The 17351-nt window shown below is 43.0% G+C and overlaps 2 protein-coding genes across 10 annotated transcripts in view; one reads left to right on the forward strand and one right to left on the reverse strand.

Annotated features, from left to right (window-relative positions):
- The window catches only part of FAM228B (family with sequence similarity 228 member B), a 17674-nt gene extending 2445 nt beyond the window's left edge, over positions 1-15229 (forward strand). For 2 of the 5 annotated variants that reach the window (XM_049818472.1, XM_049818473.1), the window contains exons 3-10: positions 772-839; positions 2134-2238; positions 6094-6168; positions 7420-7617; positions 11351-11428; positions 12283-12370; positions 12475-12619; positions 14138-15229. In XM_049818472.1, coding sequence (XP_049674429.1) covers positions 2146-2238; positions 6094-6168; positions 7420-7617; positions 11351-11428; positions 12283-12370; positions 12475-12619; positions 14138-14180 — 720 coding nt within the window. In that variant the 5' untranslated portion in view covers positions 772-839; positions 2134-2145 and the 3' untranslated portion in view covers positions 14181-15229. Of the gene's footprint in view, positions 1-771; positions 856-2133; positions 2239-6093; positions 6169-7419; positions 7618-11350; positions 11429-12282; positions 12371-12474; positions 12620-14137 lie in introns of all 5 variants that reach the window. The other 3 variants (XM_049818477.1, XM_049818474.1, XM_049818475.1) reach the window with 2 other exon arrangements.
- A 19-nt stretch (positions 15230-15248) lies between these two features.
- ITSN2 (intersectin 2) overlaps positions 15249-17351 on the reverse strand; it is an 86612-nt gene continuing 84509 nt past the window's right edge. For all 5 annotated transcript variants that reach the window (XM_049818428.1, XM_049818424.1, XM_049818426.1 and 2 more), the window contains exon 39: positions 15249-16728. In XM_049818428.1, the coding sequence (XP_049674385.1) occupies positions 16571-16728 (158 nt within the window). In that variant the 3' untranslated portion in view covers positions 15249-16570. The remainder of the gene's footprint in view (positions 16729-17351) is intronic.

Genomic DNA, 17351 nt, shown 5'->3' on the forward strand with positions numbered 1-17351 from the left:
TAGAGGAAGTGCCCGCTAGCCTGCCACAATGCTAAGGCTAGTATGTATTTCTGGGTTTGGAAGCTGTCTTACAAAGGCTGAAAAAAAGACAGTAGAGGATTGGGATGTTGTCACCTATTCCACTGCAAATTGGTTATTTTTCTTTGTGCATGATGAAAGAACAGATATCTTGCAAAGTTATGCAGGAGGGAAGAAAGTCGTTGATACCATGTGCATTACATTGGCTTCTTTCCTTGCTTTGGTTTGTCTTGGATTACATGGAAGAAGTGAGTGTTTTTCTTTTATAGATGCAGTTGGAGTGAAAAATAGGAGCTTGCAAATTTGAGGAAGGAAGTTTTCAAAACTCGACTGGGCGAGGTCATGAGCAATCTTGTCTATGAGGTTAGCTGTTCTTCAAGCAGGCAGTGGGACCAGATGACCTCCAGAGGTCCTTTCTGACCTATGTTTTCCTGTGGCTTCTGACTCTTTCAGTCAGAAAAGACAGGAAAGCATTTCTGTGAGGAGGAAGGAATACCCAGGCAAATGTGTCTATCAGTGCATAAGAGCAGGGAATATGAAATGAAACAAATAAAGTGTAGATTAAAGACTTCACCTTGAACCAATGGTAAGAGATTCGAATCTGCAGTCTAGAGAGGTCAGTTGGGAGTCATAGTATCACTGAAGTGCTGGGTTGGACAGAGTAAACTCTTAAAAGTTGTCTTGTACAAAAAAATGTTATCTTGTACAAATACCTGATTCAGAGAGTCTTTGTAGATTTTTTTTTTTAACTAGGTGTTGACAAAAATAATTGAAGAACAGGTTTTTTTCATAGCTGAAACATCTGATTGAAGAGTGTGGAGGTCAGTATCTGCAGAAGTAAGCTTTTCTTTTGGTCCGATCTCTACCCGAGTAATTTTGTGTACACATTGTTTGCTGGAAGCGGTGTGTCTCCAGTGAATCTGAAATAAATAGAGGTTGCTGTAAAGAGCATTTTGCCTCTGTGGCTCCACTGTCTCTATTATAAATTGATCCAAATGTACTGGTACACGTACAATAGAGGTGTCCTGGTTTTGGCTGGGATAGAATTAATTATCTTTTTAGTAGCTGGTACAGTGTGTTTTGGATTTAGTGTGACAGTAATGTTGATAACACACTGATGTTTTAGTTGTTGCTAAGTAGCGCTTATCCTAAGTTAAGGATTTTTCAGTTTCCCATGCTCTGCAAATGAGCAGGTGCACAAGAAGCTGGGAGGGAGCATGGCCAGGACAGCTGATCCCAACTATCTCAAAGGGATACTCCATACCATAGGACATCATGCTCAGTATTTAAACTGGGGGGAGTTGGCTGGAAGGCCCAGATCACTGCTTGGGCATCATCAGTGGGTGGTGAGCACTTGCATTGTGCATCCCTTGTTTTTTCTTGGGTCTAATTTCTCTCTCTGGGTTTTTTTTTTTTTTTTGTGATATTCCTTTTCATTACTATCATATTATTATTAGTGTTATTATTATATTTTATTTTACGTTAGTCATTAAACCATTCTTATCTCAACCCACGAGTTTACTTTTTCCCAGTTCTCCTCCCCATCCCACTGGGAGGTGGGAGGAGTGAGTGAGTGGCTGCATGGTGCTTAGTTGCTTGCTGGGGTTAAACCACAACAAGAGGAGATGGAATTTTCTGTCTAGAGCTCACTTAGTGCTTCAGCATGAGGTTCATCTGGTAGAACTGTCTTTAAAAACCACTAAAATGCAACCATCCCTAGTGTGGAATGTAGCAGTAATTTGAAACTGACTCTTATGTAGTTGAAAAAGGCACAGAAGAAAGAAGTAGAAGTCAGGAGGTGGAATTTGATAACTCTGAAATGTTTTCAAAGCTGACAAGCATTCTGGAATAATTTGTGAATCACTTTGTTCTTTGAAACAAAATGTATTCTCCATTGCTTATGGAGATGAGGACAGACAATTACGACAGTAATTGTACACCTGATACTTTATCTCTCTGTTTAACTTAACTGTGTAGGAAAATGCTGCTGGTATCAGCAGTTAGAATTCCTTTAGAGATTTGTTTCATTGTTTGGTGGGAATTGTGAGAAAACTAGGTTGTTGCTGTTTATACGATAGTTTTATATGTTTTTGAATGTTTTAATGTTTCTCCCAGACTAGTCCAACAATGCGTAGTGTGAATAGCTCAGAGACTCCCTGGCTACTAAGACTTACGTGTCCGAGACCTGTGAGGGAACACACTCGGCAAAGGCCTTGGCAGGTGAGTGACTCTCAACATTCCTTCCTTCAGCTGTAGATTCTACTGTGATGTAGCAAAGTTCAGGACACATGAAACCAGTATCTATAACTGGCATCCCAGGATATTTGGGTGTAATTGAGCTCCTGTCTTGGAACTGGCCACCTAATACCACTGAAGTTCTGGACAGTGATCTGGTCTGTCTGTCTGTGCTCCAGGATGCCATCCCTGGCATGTGCCTGAATTCATTTGTGAGTCCTCCTCAGCACGAACGTTGTGCTTTACTCCGTCCCTCATAGGCATGCTCAGAAATGTGTGTTACAGGAAGATGTGTGTGCTCTGTCCTTCCTGTCAGCTTGTTGTAGGTTGAATCTGTCTAGTGTTCAAGTATTGCATGAATCTTCCAGAGGAATCCCAAAAGTTAATGCTGGTCAGCAGCGTTAGTACATTCAGAAATTATATCACAGCCTGTCTTACGTATGCGTGAGTAGGCTCCTGACTCAGTAAGCAGTGGTCTGATATTACAATAGGTGTTTAAACTGTGAGTGGGTAGATTTGGACCTATATGTATCTTTTTCTTCAAAGAAGAGTGCCCAGATCATTAAAATCATGGCTTTAAATTGGGATATCCCAATGTCCATTGTTTCTGTTTCATCTGTGTGAAATGTTCTCCACCTCCTATCCTGAAGTATTCCCGAGAACTGCTACAAGAATGCTTTGTTGTACTTCCTGCACAGAAATAACAAGGTTTGCAAGGCAGCATGGTATGAAGATGTTAGATGAACTTCTTACCATTCTATCCCAGTTTGTAGCTTGATTGTGGAACCTAGATGAGAACCTGATCTTTGCAAAGAAGGTTGGCTTCTTATGCAGACCTCTTCCTTTTTTTACATTTACCAGAGGTTCTCCTCAGCACCAACAAAGAGTGGTGCAGCAAATACTTTTGACTGCAGTAGACATTTTGGGAAGAAAAATAGTACCAAAGATTGGCTAACACAGTAAGACTTCTGTTGTGTGAAGGTATGAGTGGAAGAATGAAATAGAATGAATGGAAGGTATGAAGGGAAGAATGAAAAATGGTTATTTGCAAAGTCCTGTAAAACCTGAGATATGTTTGTTATTGGGAAGGGGAACGAAGAACTCTGGAAATAGCAATTCAATGGGTTTTATCAAGCCCTTGCATCCTTTTGAGGCAGCTTTATTGAGTTCCATGCAATTAGGTATGTGGAAAAGTTTCCCATAAAACCTTAAACAAGCTTGTGACCAGTTAGAAGCATAGACTAATAGAACAGCCCAGGCTGGAAGGGACCTTGAAATACCATTTGGTCCAACCTTAATGGAAAAGTGACACTAGATGAGAGTATCTAGCACCCTGTCCAACAGCATCTTAAAAACCTCCGGTGATGGGGACTCCACCACATCCTTGGGGAGGTTGTTCCATGAGAATGAAGGCTGTTCCAGGAGAATGATTGATCTCACTGTAAAAAATTTCTTTCTTATATTGAGATGAAACCTCTCCCAATGCAACTTGTACCCGTTGCCCCTTATCTTCTCCATGTGGCTCCTTGTGAAGAGAGAGCCTCCATCCTCTTTGTAGCCATCCTTTCAGTACTGGCATACTGTGATAAGGTTCCCCCTGAGCTTTCTCTTCTCCAGGGAGAAGAAACCGAACTCCTTCAGTTGGAGGAGACCTCACTCCTTTGGTCTGTAAGGATTCTTCAGACGTGTAGCATCCTGAAGGAAAACTTTTCACCTATTCACCAATGTGTGTTCTGAGTACGTTCTGCTAGGGGTTCTTTTCATCAGGAGAGATGGCCATGTCTCCCTGGTGCTGTTAAGGTACTAGCTTTAGAAAGGTTCTGTGGTTATGTGAAGTAGATCTGTCAGGTGTAATGCAACATGCCAGTTGTTTCAAATAGTAGGATGAAAGGGTCCTAAACACGCCAGAAATTTAGATTTCTCCTCTCTCATTTGTTTTTCTTTGTTTTTTATACTGCTTGTCTCCTCCCTGCTTGCTCGGATGTCTGGACGTCCTGCTCATCTCAGGATATGAAGCCTGTTGGGGTGTGGAGCTGGTCAATGGGATCAAGGCAGACATGACTGGAAACTACACTGTTTATTAGGATTAAAAATTAATACAAAGCACAGGGAGTAGCAGGCTAATTTTCCATTCTGTGCATCAGATGCATTCCTTGAGTCTTGCGCTGCCACTGGCATGGTAGGCTTGTGCAAAAATGCAATGGCCGTGGCTTAGTTTTTAAATGGCACAAGAAGGTCACAGCAGGGATGACTCTGAATTCATCTATGGAAACCACAGGACCTAGGCAGCAGGTCAAACAGATGAAACGTGAATGTTTCAGCCCTGCCTCTGTCTTACATCTAAGTAAAATCAGGTCACTTGAGGATTGACTTGTGTTGGTAGAAATATTTAGTATGGATGTGCTGAAACAGATTTAAACTTTTAGTGATACCTAAGCTGGTATTAGCATCTGCGCAACTCTTGCGAAATGCAAACTTGAAAGTGATGGCAATCATACGACGCACTAGCTGAGCCTTATTTCTCGGTTAGGACAGGCTGTGACCGTGCCATATACACCAAAGCAGCTAATGTGGTCTTTTGTTAAGCTGTAGGAACTCAGTTGCATGCCTGTTCTCTTAGGCTAAGCTGGTACAAGTGAAGCAAGTTCCTATCAGTGTTTGAACAGAGGGTTCGTCCCGGAAAGCTTAATCCCAGATTTTAAATTTGTTTTAGTTTAACTGAGATGGTCTGTGTAATACAGGTTGTCTTTTAGTTTCCTGTATTGCAACTTACCGCCTGAATTTTTAGCATAATGCTGAAAAGCTGGTAAACTTTTTTATAGCGGATTGTTCAAGATAATTTTGCCATGGAATTAAAATTCCTTGTGAACTTGTTGCTTATAAAAGCTGCTGATTGACTCATAAAGACAAGATCCCTCTGGTTAACCCACAGAGTTGGTGCTGCCTGATCATAGGGGAGATAGCCCCATTGCGTGTACTCTAATCTTGCCTGGAGGGACTCCAGCCCCAAATGATAGATGAATTCAGCCTGTGTGGCTTATGCTCCTTGGCCGGAGTGCAGGAGTTGCAGTTAATAAGGCACATGTTACAAGGAATTACCTGTTTAAAAACCAAATCGACAACAGCAGTACATCGCAAGGGTTGTTGTTCTTAAATCATGTTTTAGTGTCCTGATATTCATGATTCAGGGAACAATTTCTCCCTATTCTGATCTTCGGAAAGAGTAAGATGAGGATGATGCCAGGGGAGAACTTGGCTGATGTCACAACAGTAACTGAGATTTAAAATGCAGACAAATTCATGAGCAGACACAGCAGCGAGGCAGTTTCCTGCTTTGGAGGGGTTTTTGTCATTATCTTTCCTCTTACACTTCACTGTTTTCCTCTATTTTTCTTTTATACTTTTATGAATTCCTTGATGTAATACCTCATGATAGTTTTGATTTGTTTGATTGCTATTTGTATAGCGTGGCTGTATCTGTACTGAAAATGAAGGTGCAGAGAGATGCCTCTCGCTGCCTTCATCAGGCATATGTGAGCAACAGTGGCAAGGAGCAAGTGGTGGTGCGGTCGCGGTGAGGAGTGGCCAGGGAGGTGTATGGTCTGGTCCCGCTGAACATGCCCATTGCAGTTCTCCCCACACTCTTCTGTTGCTACATTTAACCTAACTGTTCAGAGCAAGTGTCTCAAGGATTTGCCTGCCTGTGCTATTCTGCCAGCTGGGTTATGGTATAATGTGTCTTTAATAACAGCACAAGTAATTGTTTTGAATTCAAAAGTAATTCTAACTCCTACTGTAAGTCCTGCTTTTACTTCATGTGTTTTTTTGATGTTTTGTTAGGCAGCACCTGATGAAAGTCGAGATGTCATTGCTTCTGCTCAGTGCATCTTGGACAGAGAAAATTATTTTGTGAGGGTAAGAAGTGGTATCTCTTCATCTCGTTTGCTGTGCTCTTTCCTGCATGTCAATGTTTTTTCTCTCCGTCAGTGATTCATGAGAAAATGTCAATTGTCTGTATTCTTGAAAAACTAAATTTAGAAGTACAGACTTATGGCCTCCTCATTCTTCTCCGGGATAGGGCTGAAGTGGTAACTAAATATGAGCTTAGGAATCATCTGTCTGTAGTGACTTGCCTGTTTGCACCTAACTTTTGTTCTGTGGGTGTGATTAGATGGTGGGCCTGTGAATAAAGGGCAGGAGGGCTGATCTGATCTAGTAGGTTGCCACTGCTGCAGGGAAAATGTCCTTCTGCTGCCTGTCTTGCACAGTCTGGTGCTTGTCAGACCTGTGCTCTGAGGTGATTGCAGCTCACTAACCTGGTGGAAGAAAGTGAATGATTTTCTGCCAGTCTTGCACTACTGCTTAAAAAATTAGAGTCTGAATGCCAGAGCTTGTGGGAGGGAGAGCTTGGAAACAAGTGGTAGGATGTGGAGAGAGGGAGCAGCACAGGGAAAACAGGGCCCTTGCAGCAGTGACCAGTCAGATCAGGTCAGCCAAGCTGCATAGCACCACCTGTGGAATCTTTAATGTGGCTGGCCAATGGGTTTGTCCTGGTTTCAGCTGGGATAGAGTTAATTTTCTTTCTAGTAGCTGGTATAGTGCCGTGTTTTGGGCTCAATATGAGAAGAATGTTGGTAACACACTGATGTTTTCAGTTGTTGCTACAGAGTGGTTATAGCAAGTCAAGGATTTTTCAGCTTCTGATGCCCAGCCAGCAAGAAGGCTGAAGGGGCACAAGAAGTTGGGAGGGGACACAGCCAGGGCACCTGACCGAAACTGGCCCAAAGGGTATTCCATACCATATGACATCATGCCCAGTATATAAACTGGGGGGAGTTGGCTGGGGTGGGGGGATCGCTGATCGGGAACTAATTGGGCATTGGTCGGTGAGTGGTGAGCAATTGCATTGTGCATCACTTGTTTTGTATATTCCAATTCTTTTATTATTATTATTATTGTCACTTTATTATTGTTATCATTATTATTTTCTTCCTTTCTGTTCTATTAAACTGTTCTTATCTCAACCCACAAGTTTTACTTTTTTTCTAATTCTCTCCCCCATCCCACTGGGTGGGGGGCACGTGAGTGAGCCGCTATGTGGTGCTTAGTTGCTGGCTGGGGTTAAACCATGACAAGGTTGTATGGTTTTTATTTTCCATTTCTTAGGAGTTGGACAGATATTTAAGCCACAATGATTTCTTAAATCTGAGAAAGAAGGAGATCCTTTACAAGAAATGGCTTGAAGATGTTTCAGAGCCACTGCTGCAGAAAATTGAGGACAAAATGGACAGCCAGTCAAGCAAAGAAATAGAAAAAAGGAAAGAAGAACAACTCTCTCTCTATTTAAACTACTGTAAAAAGAAGGTAACAATGAGAAGTAAATTTATGTCATGGAGAGGGTTGCCTACAAAGAGTTGCAGACAAGATCAGGGGTTTAGTTGTTACTTGCTGTTCAGTTGAGTAGCCTGGAGTTCAGATATGCCCCACCTGTAACTTGTTCTTCCCAAGGACTTCTGTCATGGTGACATACGTCGTTACAGCTGTTTGGTGCAGTGAGCACGTGCTGGGGTCTGAATAGAGTGAGACATCATATTGTGGTGGCTTTCCCTCTCTGAGCTGGACCATTTAGAGGGAAAACCTTGAGCTCTGTCAGCTGAAGCCAAAGGATGAGCCTGTGACCAGGGAGTGGACTGCAATCTCCTGTCTCAGGAGTTCAGCTAGAGCAGTACTGCAGTAAGTTGGCAGAGCATGAGTGAAATGTGTTTGTGGCGTTGGATTCTACTGATCAAGATTTATAGGTGGGAACAGGGAGACACCAACATTTTTCTTAAGTCTGCATGCAGGTGAATAGAGCCAGCTCATGGATTCTGTACATCTGTGTGTTTCAGTAGTCAAAAATTGTAGTCACTGTAGGAAATACATGTTGGTTTTACTCTGAATTTCACACCACTGTTGAGTATCAGATCTCATGACTCAACTTTCTGCATCTCAGGAGTGGATATATAGAGCAATAAGAGCAGTTACGTCATCTGCCAGAAATAGAATAGTATTTTATATAGAGCAGGGGTTTGTTGTCAGTGGAAACCACTGCACGGTGGAGTTATGAGACTGTAAGCAAGCTTCCCACCCATAAATGAAAATGTCATGGGAGCTGTGTTGTTTTAATGAGAGCAAACGATCTCTTTTCCAAAGGTCTGATGAGAAAGACCCATGCATTTAAACTGCACGTAACGACAAAGAGCTGAACCAGTCCTGCTGAAGTCCTGGCATTTAGGATATGTTGGGTGTACTGTACTTATCTGGGTCTGCATCAGTCCATCTTGCAAGCTTCTGTGTCAGGTCAGGACTTTGCTGGGTGTCCTCCAAAAGCAATGGCTGGCGTACTGGGATGTCTCCTCCCTGAACAAGCACAGCACCACTGATTAGCCTCCACCTTTTCTCGTTGCTCTGTGGTGTCAGCTCTATCATCAGCATGTCTGAAAAGCAGGCTGAAGCTTGTCAGAGTAATAGGACAATTAATTTGCCCAAGTTTGCATTAATCCTGGCAGCATATGATAGATTTTGCAGAACTTAAAGACAATTCTGTGGATTGGTTAATATACTGACTTCTGGCTGTGCTTTTTTCCTCTCCTCTCTCTTCTTTTTGTCCCATTTTCTCGTGCTCTCTTCCGTACTATTAGGCTTCTCCCTGTCCTGTTCCCCACATCTCCTCACCTTCCTGTCTCTGTCACTGACCTACTCCCCCTTTCCATATCTATTCTTCTTCCTCTAGGCTCTCCTACTCTCCTATCACTCTCTTTCTCTCTCCAGGCAACCCTTTTACTCCATCCCCAAGTCTCTCACTGTTTTGCCCCTCTTTTCTGTCAGAGTCCCCAGTGCTGTGCTTCCTTCTCCTTGTTGCTTCTGATGATTCCTCCAAGTTCTTCACTGTCATTTGCTTTCCAAAGCTGCCTTCTCCTTTCCTCCATTTTACTCTTCCCCTCTAACTCTCTCCTCACTGTCCTTCCAGGTTCCTTCATCTCAGTCTTTTTGTCAGCTTACTTTTCTGCCTCCTTTTACACGCCATCTGAGCATTCCTCCTTTACCTCCCTTCCTTGACTCTCTGTTGTTCCAGTGACCTGCTCATCTGTGGGTTTTTTTTTCCTTAAATCTGCCTCCTTGTCACCTCCGTTCTCACCTCCTCCTTACCCCCAGTCCCAGGGACATGGACTGCAGATGTATAATGAGGTGGTTGGTCATAGCATGAACATGGCAGCAGCTCTACTTTTCTTCTAGCATCAGCAGAAGTGCCATGCTGCAGCCTGCAAGGAGGCGGAAGTTTCCCCAGCCTGGGTTGCTGCTGTCTTAGCCACAACTCAGCTTCTGGTAGTCCAGGATATTGTAGGCATTGTATGCTGAAATGCTGCAGAGTGAGAGACCCTTCTGACTTGTTTTTAAGAGCATCAGGCTGTTAAAGGCTGTTATTAAGGCTGTTGCTCTTTCTGCCAAGGGCTGTGTGAGTGATAACACATTGACTGCATGAAGGGATCAAACATGGGTGTGCTGCACAGCACCTAGCATAATCAACTGAGGTCCCTGCAAATATTGTAATGGGGTGACATGTAATAATAAACCAAGGGGTGGCACTAAAACTCTGCAAATTGAGACATGTTAGGGCTTTCAGCTTTCCATGGACAGAAACTGGAGATGGTGAGTGCGGCTGCTGGTTGCTCTCTGGGGAGTTGTCAGATCCTGGGGAGCAGAGGCCCCTGCAGAGGCAGCAGTGTTCATGCTCAGCAGTAGCTCAAGCCCCGTGGAGCTGCCCAGCTGCCTGCTGAGTGCCTGGGAACAGCACAGGCCCTTGGGGCCTGGCTCACTTGCCCATGTGAGCACCTTCAACACAGTGACCTCTTAAACCTACTGCAGATCCCACTTTTGGGGGTTTGGACTCATCTTGCAGAATTCCCGAACTGTTCATGTTAAACTATGGTTTTTCCAACTCTCAACTTGAAATCACATCCACAGATAGCCAAAAAGAACTGTGTAGGACTGAGACCTAGAGGGCCATGGCCTGAATGCTCCCTTTTTTTCATGGGGCCCCTGGAGAATCATCTGCACAAGAAAGCTGAAATCTTCATTTGCAGGGTTTTGGAAGAATGACTGAGAGTAGTAAGGAGAAGTATTTTATATGGTTGCCCTGTTCTTACTATTCCTAGGGCATCACTTGTGGCCTCTGGGGTGGTTTTTTTGGGTTTTTTTGGGTTTTTTTTACTTACACATTTTGTTTTGTCATCTGTACAGCTCTTATTTGATGCAATTTGATGTAAATCCTGGCTTATTGGCTGTAAACAGTACATTATAATTTGGAGATAAATGACTGTAATTCACCTTTCTCAGCATCAGTCTTGATCAGTGTGTCGACCTCAGTCTCCGTTCAGCTTCTTGATAGCCTGTTTGATCTGGTGTTCTTTGGTCTTGCAATCAATAGTGAATGCCAAGTGGTGGTACTTGCTGTTCCCCAGCTAACTCTGGTCATAGGGAACTTGAACTGCAGAATCTGAAGTTTGTTGCAGGCAGAGTTCTTGATGAGATGGAGCTGTGGTCTGGACCATTAGGTATGGTTCAGGTAGGTCTTTACCCCTCTATATAGACAGAAAAGCACGCTCATGACCTAGACTTGGAGATCGCATCTTACAGACTGGTAACTTGCCTAGGCCTATTGCTGGTGAGAGCTCAGTCACTTCTCTTTTCCTTTTCTTTCTAATATCTGTTTCTTTCTTGGTCAAATCATTTTCTCTTGAATGAAATTTCCATTTTCTTGACTGCCCTAGTTGTGATTAGCATTTTAGCCTATAATTATTTCTGGATGCTTCATGAAATCATTTATTTTTTATTTATGCCTATGGTAAATTAAAATGGATGGAGGAATTTTCCTGTTACGCTTCAGTCACCTTCCTTCTGAGGTGCAGTGTGTGAAAATTCAGGAGTCCTTTCCTCCATCACCTCTGGTCCTGTGTTCATACCATGCCCGGCTGTGTGATACCTAGGCTGGCTGCTCTCTCACTGTTTTGTCACCATTAGCTTCTGAGACTTGACCCGCTACCTTCTTCTCCTGCAGGGCTATGTGGCTTTGGAAGCTTACGACCCATCAGAATACGATCCGTTCTTCCTGAAGACGTGTACAGACTGCTGGAAGGTGTGATGGTTATTTATGCTGTGAGGTTTACAGGGACCCTTTGACTGGCAGTAAGTTAATGGTTAGAGAGGAGGCAGAGAGTGTCACTGATGTGCTGCTATGGGACTGGTGCAGAGCAACACATTGTAGTTTTAGTAACTGAACAAATACGGGTCCCAGCTCCTACTGCATTTAAGCCTGAGTGTTTGAAAATGGTTTTCACCTGGAACATGGTTTTGATCCATACTAAGCCCAGATTTGGAGGCACAGTAGGCAATGGTGGGGGGGAGGTTTGTTTTCCTCATCTCAAATTCACTGTGGCACTGTGGGAAGTGTACTGTCTTAACGAGGGTTGGTGAGTTCCCAGGCAAGCTGGGTGTGTGCCCAGTAGAAGGAAATAATCTGACAGTTCAGATGATCTTTACAGAAGCTCGCTCAAATGCACCAAAGACTTGGGTACCTAATAGAGTTAGGTAGGACTCTGACACAAATCCATGAAGTGCAATTCTCAGAGTCCTTCTGGATGCTGTGAGCTGTCAGCAGCTATAGGGACTGAGCTGATACTTCACTGCGATGTGCCACGCAGGGTTCATCAAGATCAACTGCCTCCAGGAGATCAGATCTCATGTCTGTGTTCAAACTTTGTAGCAGAGTTGTTGAATGCATTATGCCCTGCATTAGGAGCTGAGATGCTCAGCGTTTCTCAGGCCACTCGGGTCTGTGCCTCATGTTTTTATTCATAAAAAATGAGGTTGATGCTCTTTCCCTGCTAACCAATGGTACCTTGACATTTTCCTCTGACTTTGGTCTTTTGAGACTCTCTGACAAAGTGCTTGTGTTGGTGCGTAAGCATGAAATAACTGTCTCTGTCACAGGTCTCAATACCAACTTTACAGGATCCTCTGTTAAAAGACATTCAAAGAAAGTTTATTGAGACAGGCATTATCAAGCAGTGTGAGACAGGTATTTTAAACAATTGGTATCCCTTGGGAGTGTTTCATATTGGGGGGCCATCCTTACTTGTGACAGTAGATGTTCACACGAAGCACTTGTAACTTTCCTGACAGGAAGACCGTGTTCTACCAGAGAGCTGAACCAACTCAGTAAAGCAGAACTGCCACTGCTTCCTTTGAGCCGGCAACGTATGGATGCAGTTGAATGGCTGAAGATACCACACGCCTACATTGCTAGTGAGGTCCACCAGACAAAGAGGTAAGAGCTAATGTGCTGTTTATTGGGAGGCAGCACAACAGCTACAGTGGATGAGGGCTCTCCTTCTTGGCCGCATAGCACAGTATTTGCTAAAACTTAAATTTAATGGTGAATTCTGCTTTATTGTGTATTTCTCCTGCGAAAGGAGTGTTGGTGAAGGGAAAGCCTTCAGGTATGGAGTGGGCAGCAGGATATATTAAAGCAGAGCATTGATGGTCAAGCTGAGCCTTGAAATAAAGTGGCTTTTGGAGGGGAGTTTCATGCATTTTCTGCATGCAGCCTGGCAGCCAGCCCTACAGGTCAAGCCATGGAATAACTCCTGGGTGCTTTACTGGAAGATCTGAAAGGATTTACTGTTCATACTTGCTTTGGGATTTGGGGTGTTTTTTTGCTCTTAGTTTCTATATTTTGGGAGCAGAGTGAGGTCATACTTGTATCACAGACTGGCTGAGGTTGGAAGGGAACTGTGGAAGTCATCTTGTCCAACCCCCCTGCTCAAGCAGGGACACCTAAAGCCAGTTGCCCAGGACCATGTCTCCAAGGATGGAGATTCCCCAACCTCTCTGGGCAGCCTGTGCCAGTGCTCTGTCACCTTCACAGTAGGAAAGTGTTTCCTGATGTTCAGACGGCACCTCCTGTGTTTTGGTATGTGCCCATTGCCTCTGGTCCTCTCGCTGCTCCACTGAAAAGAGCCTGGCACTGTCCTCTTTGTACCCTCCCCTTCAGGTATGTGTACGCACTGATGAGATTCCCTGAGCCTTCTCTTCTCTTGGCTAAACTGTCCCAGCTCCCTCGGCCTTGCCTCATGTTTGCTCAACCAGTGTCCTTCCTTTGAGGGATGAGATGTGGTGTGTGTCCTGGCTCAAGCCATCAGGCTGGTCCTGTAAAGGAGCTACACACCACTCCAGAAAGTGCATCCTACAGCTAAACTTTGTAACAGGGTTTTTTTGGCATACAGGTTGGTTGGACTCAAAATACAGTAGAGGTCACTAATGGTGAACTGAACTGGAGCAGTGATGCAGCTGCCTAAGCTGAGAACACTACAGAGCCCCAGCTGGCCTGCCCTGATAGAGAAGCATTTGGGATCAGTGAAGAGTGAATCTATTTTTTTAAAAATTATGTTGTTTTTTGTTTTAAAGTCCCAGTGCTCTGATTCACCCCTTTTGAAAGCTCTCTGGTTCTGCCACTGCAGTACACAACACTTAAGGGACCTCCTGCTCCCCAGTGACAAAAAATCAAAGCTGAACTGGGAGCCCTATGTCTTCATGAACCTGGCCCACTCTCTCCCCTCACAGCCCCTGCCCTAGAGTTTTATACCTCTTACTGGCCCAAGGCTTTACTTCAGCATGCTTAGAGCAGTTATGGGATAATGGCACATTCTAGAAGAAAAAAATGGTCATAAAGACAAACATTTCCTGGAGTGACTCACTGTGGGAAAGAGCTAGTGCAAGAAGCTGGCTGGGCGACAGCAGCCTTTGTGTTGCATGGACTGGCAATAGTTTTTACTTTGGTTTAAAGGCAGAAAGTCATCAGCCACCACAAAGATGTCGAGAGCCAATGATGTTACCTGTCCTCCAGCTGACTGCAGCAGCAAGCACAACCATCAGAAGGTACTATTTGCAAAATATGTTACATCGTCTGCCAAAACCACTGATAACAGGCCAGGTCTTCTGGCAAACTGCAATAAACTGTCTTAAACATGTGGTTCTGAAGTAGCTACCTCGCAGCCAAAGAAATGTTTTGAGATGCTACTGCTCTTTCAAGCTCCAGGCCATGCTCTGCAAGCCAAACCCTACTATTTTAGGAGGTTTAATGTAGGCTCAGCCCCACAAAGACAGTGCTGATGTTCTCTGGTTTAGAGCATGAGGGAATCATTGTATTAATGGACATGAACTGGTGAGAGAAGTTCAAGAAGTCTGGTAGGCCCCTCTTCTACACAGTGCAGGATCTGTGTGTTATCTACTGTTCTGGCAACAGCTACGGCTCTGAGTCCGCTGTATTATGTTACAAGAAGTAGGAAAGTTAGCAGTGGGCAGAGGGAATGGCAAAGCTTGCAAAACTTTAGCTACAGCTCTTGCAATTTTGCATGAAGCTGAAAGAGGTCACCTTGAGATTTAAGAACAAATCCTCTCTTTGAATGGAGAAGGAGGTGCTCCTGGCTATGTGTGTGGTTGGCAGATGTGTACAGAGGAGCGGCTTAGAAAGCACTGATAAGGAAACAATTATTTGGTTTTGTTTGTTCAAATCTTCATTAGAACTCCCATAGTGAATGTCTTGCAAAACATTATTTGCAAAATAATGTTTAGGGTACTACCAAGGTTTCAAAGGACTTTCTCCTGGGGGCAGCGTACAAGCAGTGAATCAAACTTTAACATGCATATTGAGTGTTCTGAGAAGGCAGGACATAATTAGGGGAGAGGAGATGTCTAGTACTTTTCAGAGGGTCAGTGCTGAGCAACAAATGCTGTCAGTGGCCTACAGCTCAGGTTCTCTCTTGTTCCAGCATGGTCTGCGTCTCCGTGCTAGTGTGCCTGCACAGCAACTCTGGCATCAAAGCCAGAAAACAGTTTGTGCAGTGCTTTTTCAAGAAGCTCCAAACTCCCACTGTACAAACACAATCTCTCAAGAGTTGCCAAGATTTAGTTTTATTTAGGATTAGAAATACTGAACCACAGAAAACTGTTAAAAGTAACAGAGGTTGACTCAGCTCTGTAACAGGAGGGTACACAGATGGCAATCGGGTGTGAAACTGTCAGACACCAGGAGGTATTGCTGCGCCCATGGAAAACAAGGGCAGGCGCTGCTCAGAATTGCATGCTGTGCTTTTTCAACAAAGCAGTTTTTCAACAAGGCAGTAAAATGGTTACAATGTATCAAACCCTTTATAAACACTTTTTTTTTTTTTTTTAACCATCCCTGATTTTAGTGCCAAGAGAAAGTTTTTTCTTTCAACCAATCTCATTTTACAGATTCATGTTGGGGGGAGAGTTCCCCGGAGCAAACCTTTTAAACTTGTAATAAACTTTTCTTGAATTTAATCCTCTTTTTCTCATTATTTCACCTTCCTCTGTACAATAAAATATACTTTTTAAAAATCACTATGCATCAATAAACATCTGTAGACAAATTACATTAATAAACTTATATTTTACTCTCTATATACATGTTGGCAATATCAAAGCTTCAAGATTCACATAGAGGTCTGTAAGACCAAAGAAATGTACACAAATAACTTACATTTAGGAAAAAACCAAAAGCTGAAGAGTATTTTTCCACAGTTTTGTGGGTCACAGTATTTAAAATATTTTTTTTCTAGTTATTCTTCACAACCACATTGTCTCAGCAGAGAATGATGAATCAAACTGAAGCAGAAAGAAAAATCAAGTAGCAGTTACTGATTTCAGTGCAGAACTAAGTCAAGTAAAGAACTACACTTGATTCTTAAAGAACATACAATATATCGGAGACTTCTCCAGTGCTAAGGCTTCTTCAGCATTTAATCTTTAAAACTATCATCCTGAGATGGGAAGATTCCAGTGGATATCACTTTTTTCAGATTTAAAATGGAATGATTCTAGTGCTGAGCTTAAACCATTCCTCAGTCTATACGTTAGACTAAGTGGTAAAATGCACATACATCTTGATGCCACATTTCTACTTAATACTTTTTATGGCCCTGAAAATGGAAACATTGGCATCCAAACCCAAGATATTCCAACATAACAAAAAGGCACTGAGCTATAGTACTGTATATACAGTAACATTTGTGTTTGCATAGATCAATGACAACTTTGAATGCTGCAAGGAACTAAACACAACCAGTAACTATGAGGAAAGATAGAAGCAGCAGGAACTTTTGCTTAATAACCAGCGTGGGGCAAGGAATCTTTCACAAAAAAAAAGTTCAGGCTGTCAGCTTCAGTTGTCCTTCATAAATTAAAAAAAGTGTTCTTAGAGGAGTGTTTTCTGATCAAAGAGCTGCAGGTCAAAACGGACCCAGACTTCACCTGTTGGAACTTCATGCAGCAGTAAGTGCTTTGTTGTGGGGCCCTTGCTTTCTTGTTCTGTTCTGATTTTTGCTACTGGAACTTCAGTGCGACCCAAAAAATCTGTTGGGTGAGTAAGAAATTTCATTAAGCAAAGAAAGACGTTAAGCTTCGAAAATCTGAAAGTGTCAGGTTAAGCAGGAATGCTGCATAGTATGTATTCAGTTCCAGAGCACTGCTCCCGAGCTTCCTGTTTGACTAGACCTCACCCCTGTGTAAATCAGCCTGCAGTGACAAATAAGGGTCTTTTGTTTTCTAAAAAATGCTATGGAATTAGGGTGGGAAATATGCCTTATGTCACAGTTGGATCCAAGGGCTTTAAAAATACAGTTCCCTTTCAGAAACACAATTTCAAATGTTCTCCTGTCTTAGAGCTGGAAGGTCAGAGTTAAGTGATGGAAGCTGCTTACAAGTCAGTTGTGGTGCCACAAAGACAAAAAAAAAAAATTCAACTATTTTGACTCAGCCAACTTTTAATTAGGCTTATATATCATTCTTTTCACAAGAACAATGACCTTGAACAATTAACTGCTACTTGTAGGTTTACTGTCCTATTCAGAAATTGTATACCCTCTCTGTGGCCATTTCATATATAACATCTTTGTGTGTGTGTGTGTACACGAGCACGTTAAAAGGTTTACCATGAACTGAAAAAACAGACTTAGCTGTCGAGCTGGGAGGAGAAG

The sequence above is a fragment of the Accipiter gentilis genome, chromosome 16 (genome assembly GCF_929443795.1).
Source record: "Accipiter gentilis chromosome 16, bAccGen1.1, whole genome shotgun sequence".
NCBI lineage: Eukaryota > Metazoa > Chordata > Aves > Accipitriformes > Accipitridae > Astur > Astur gentilis.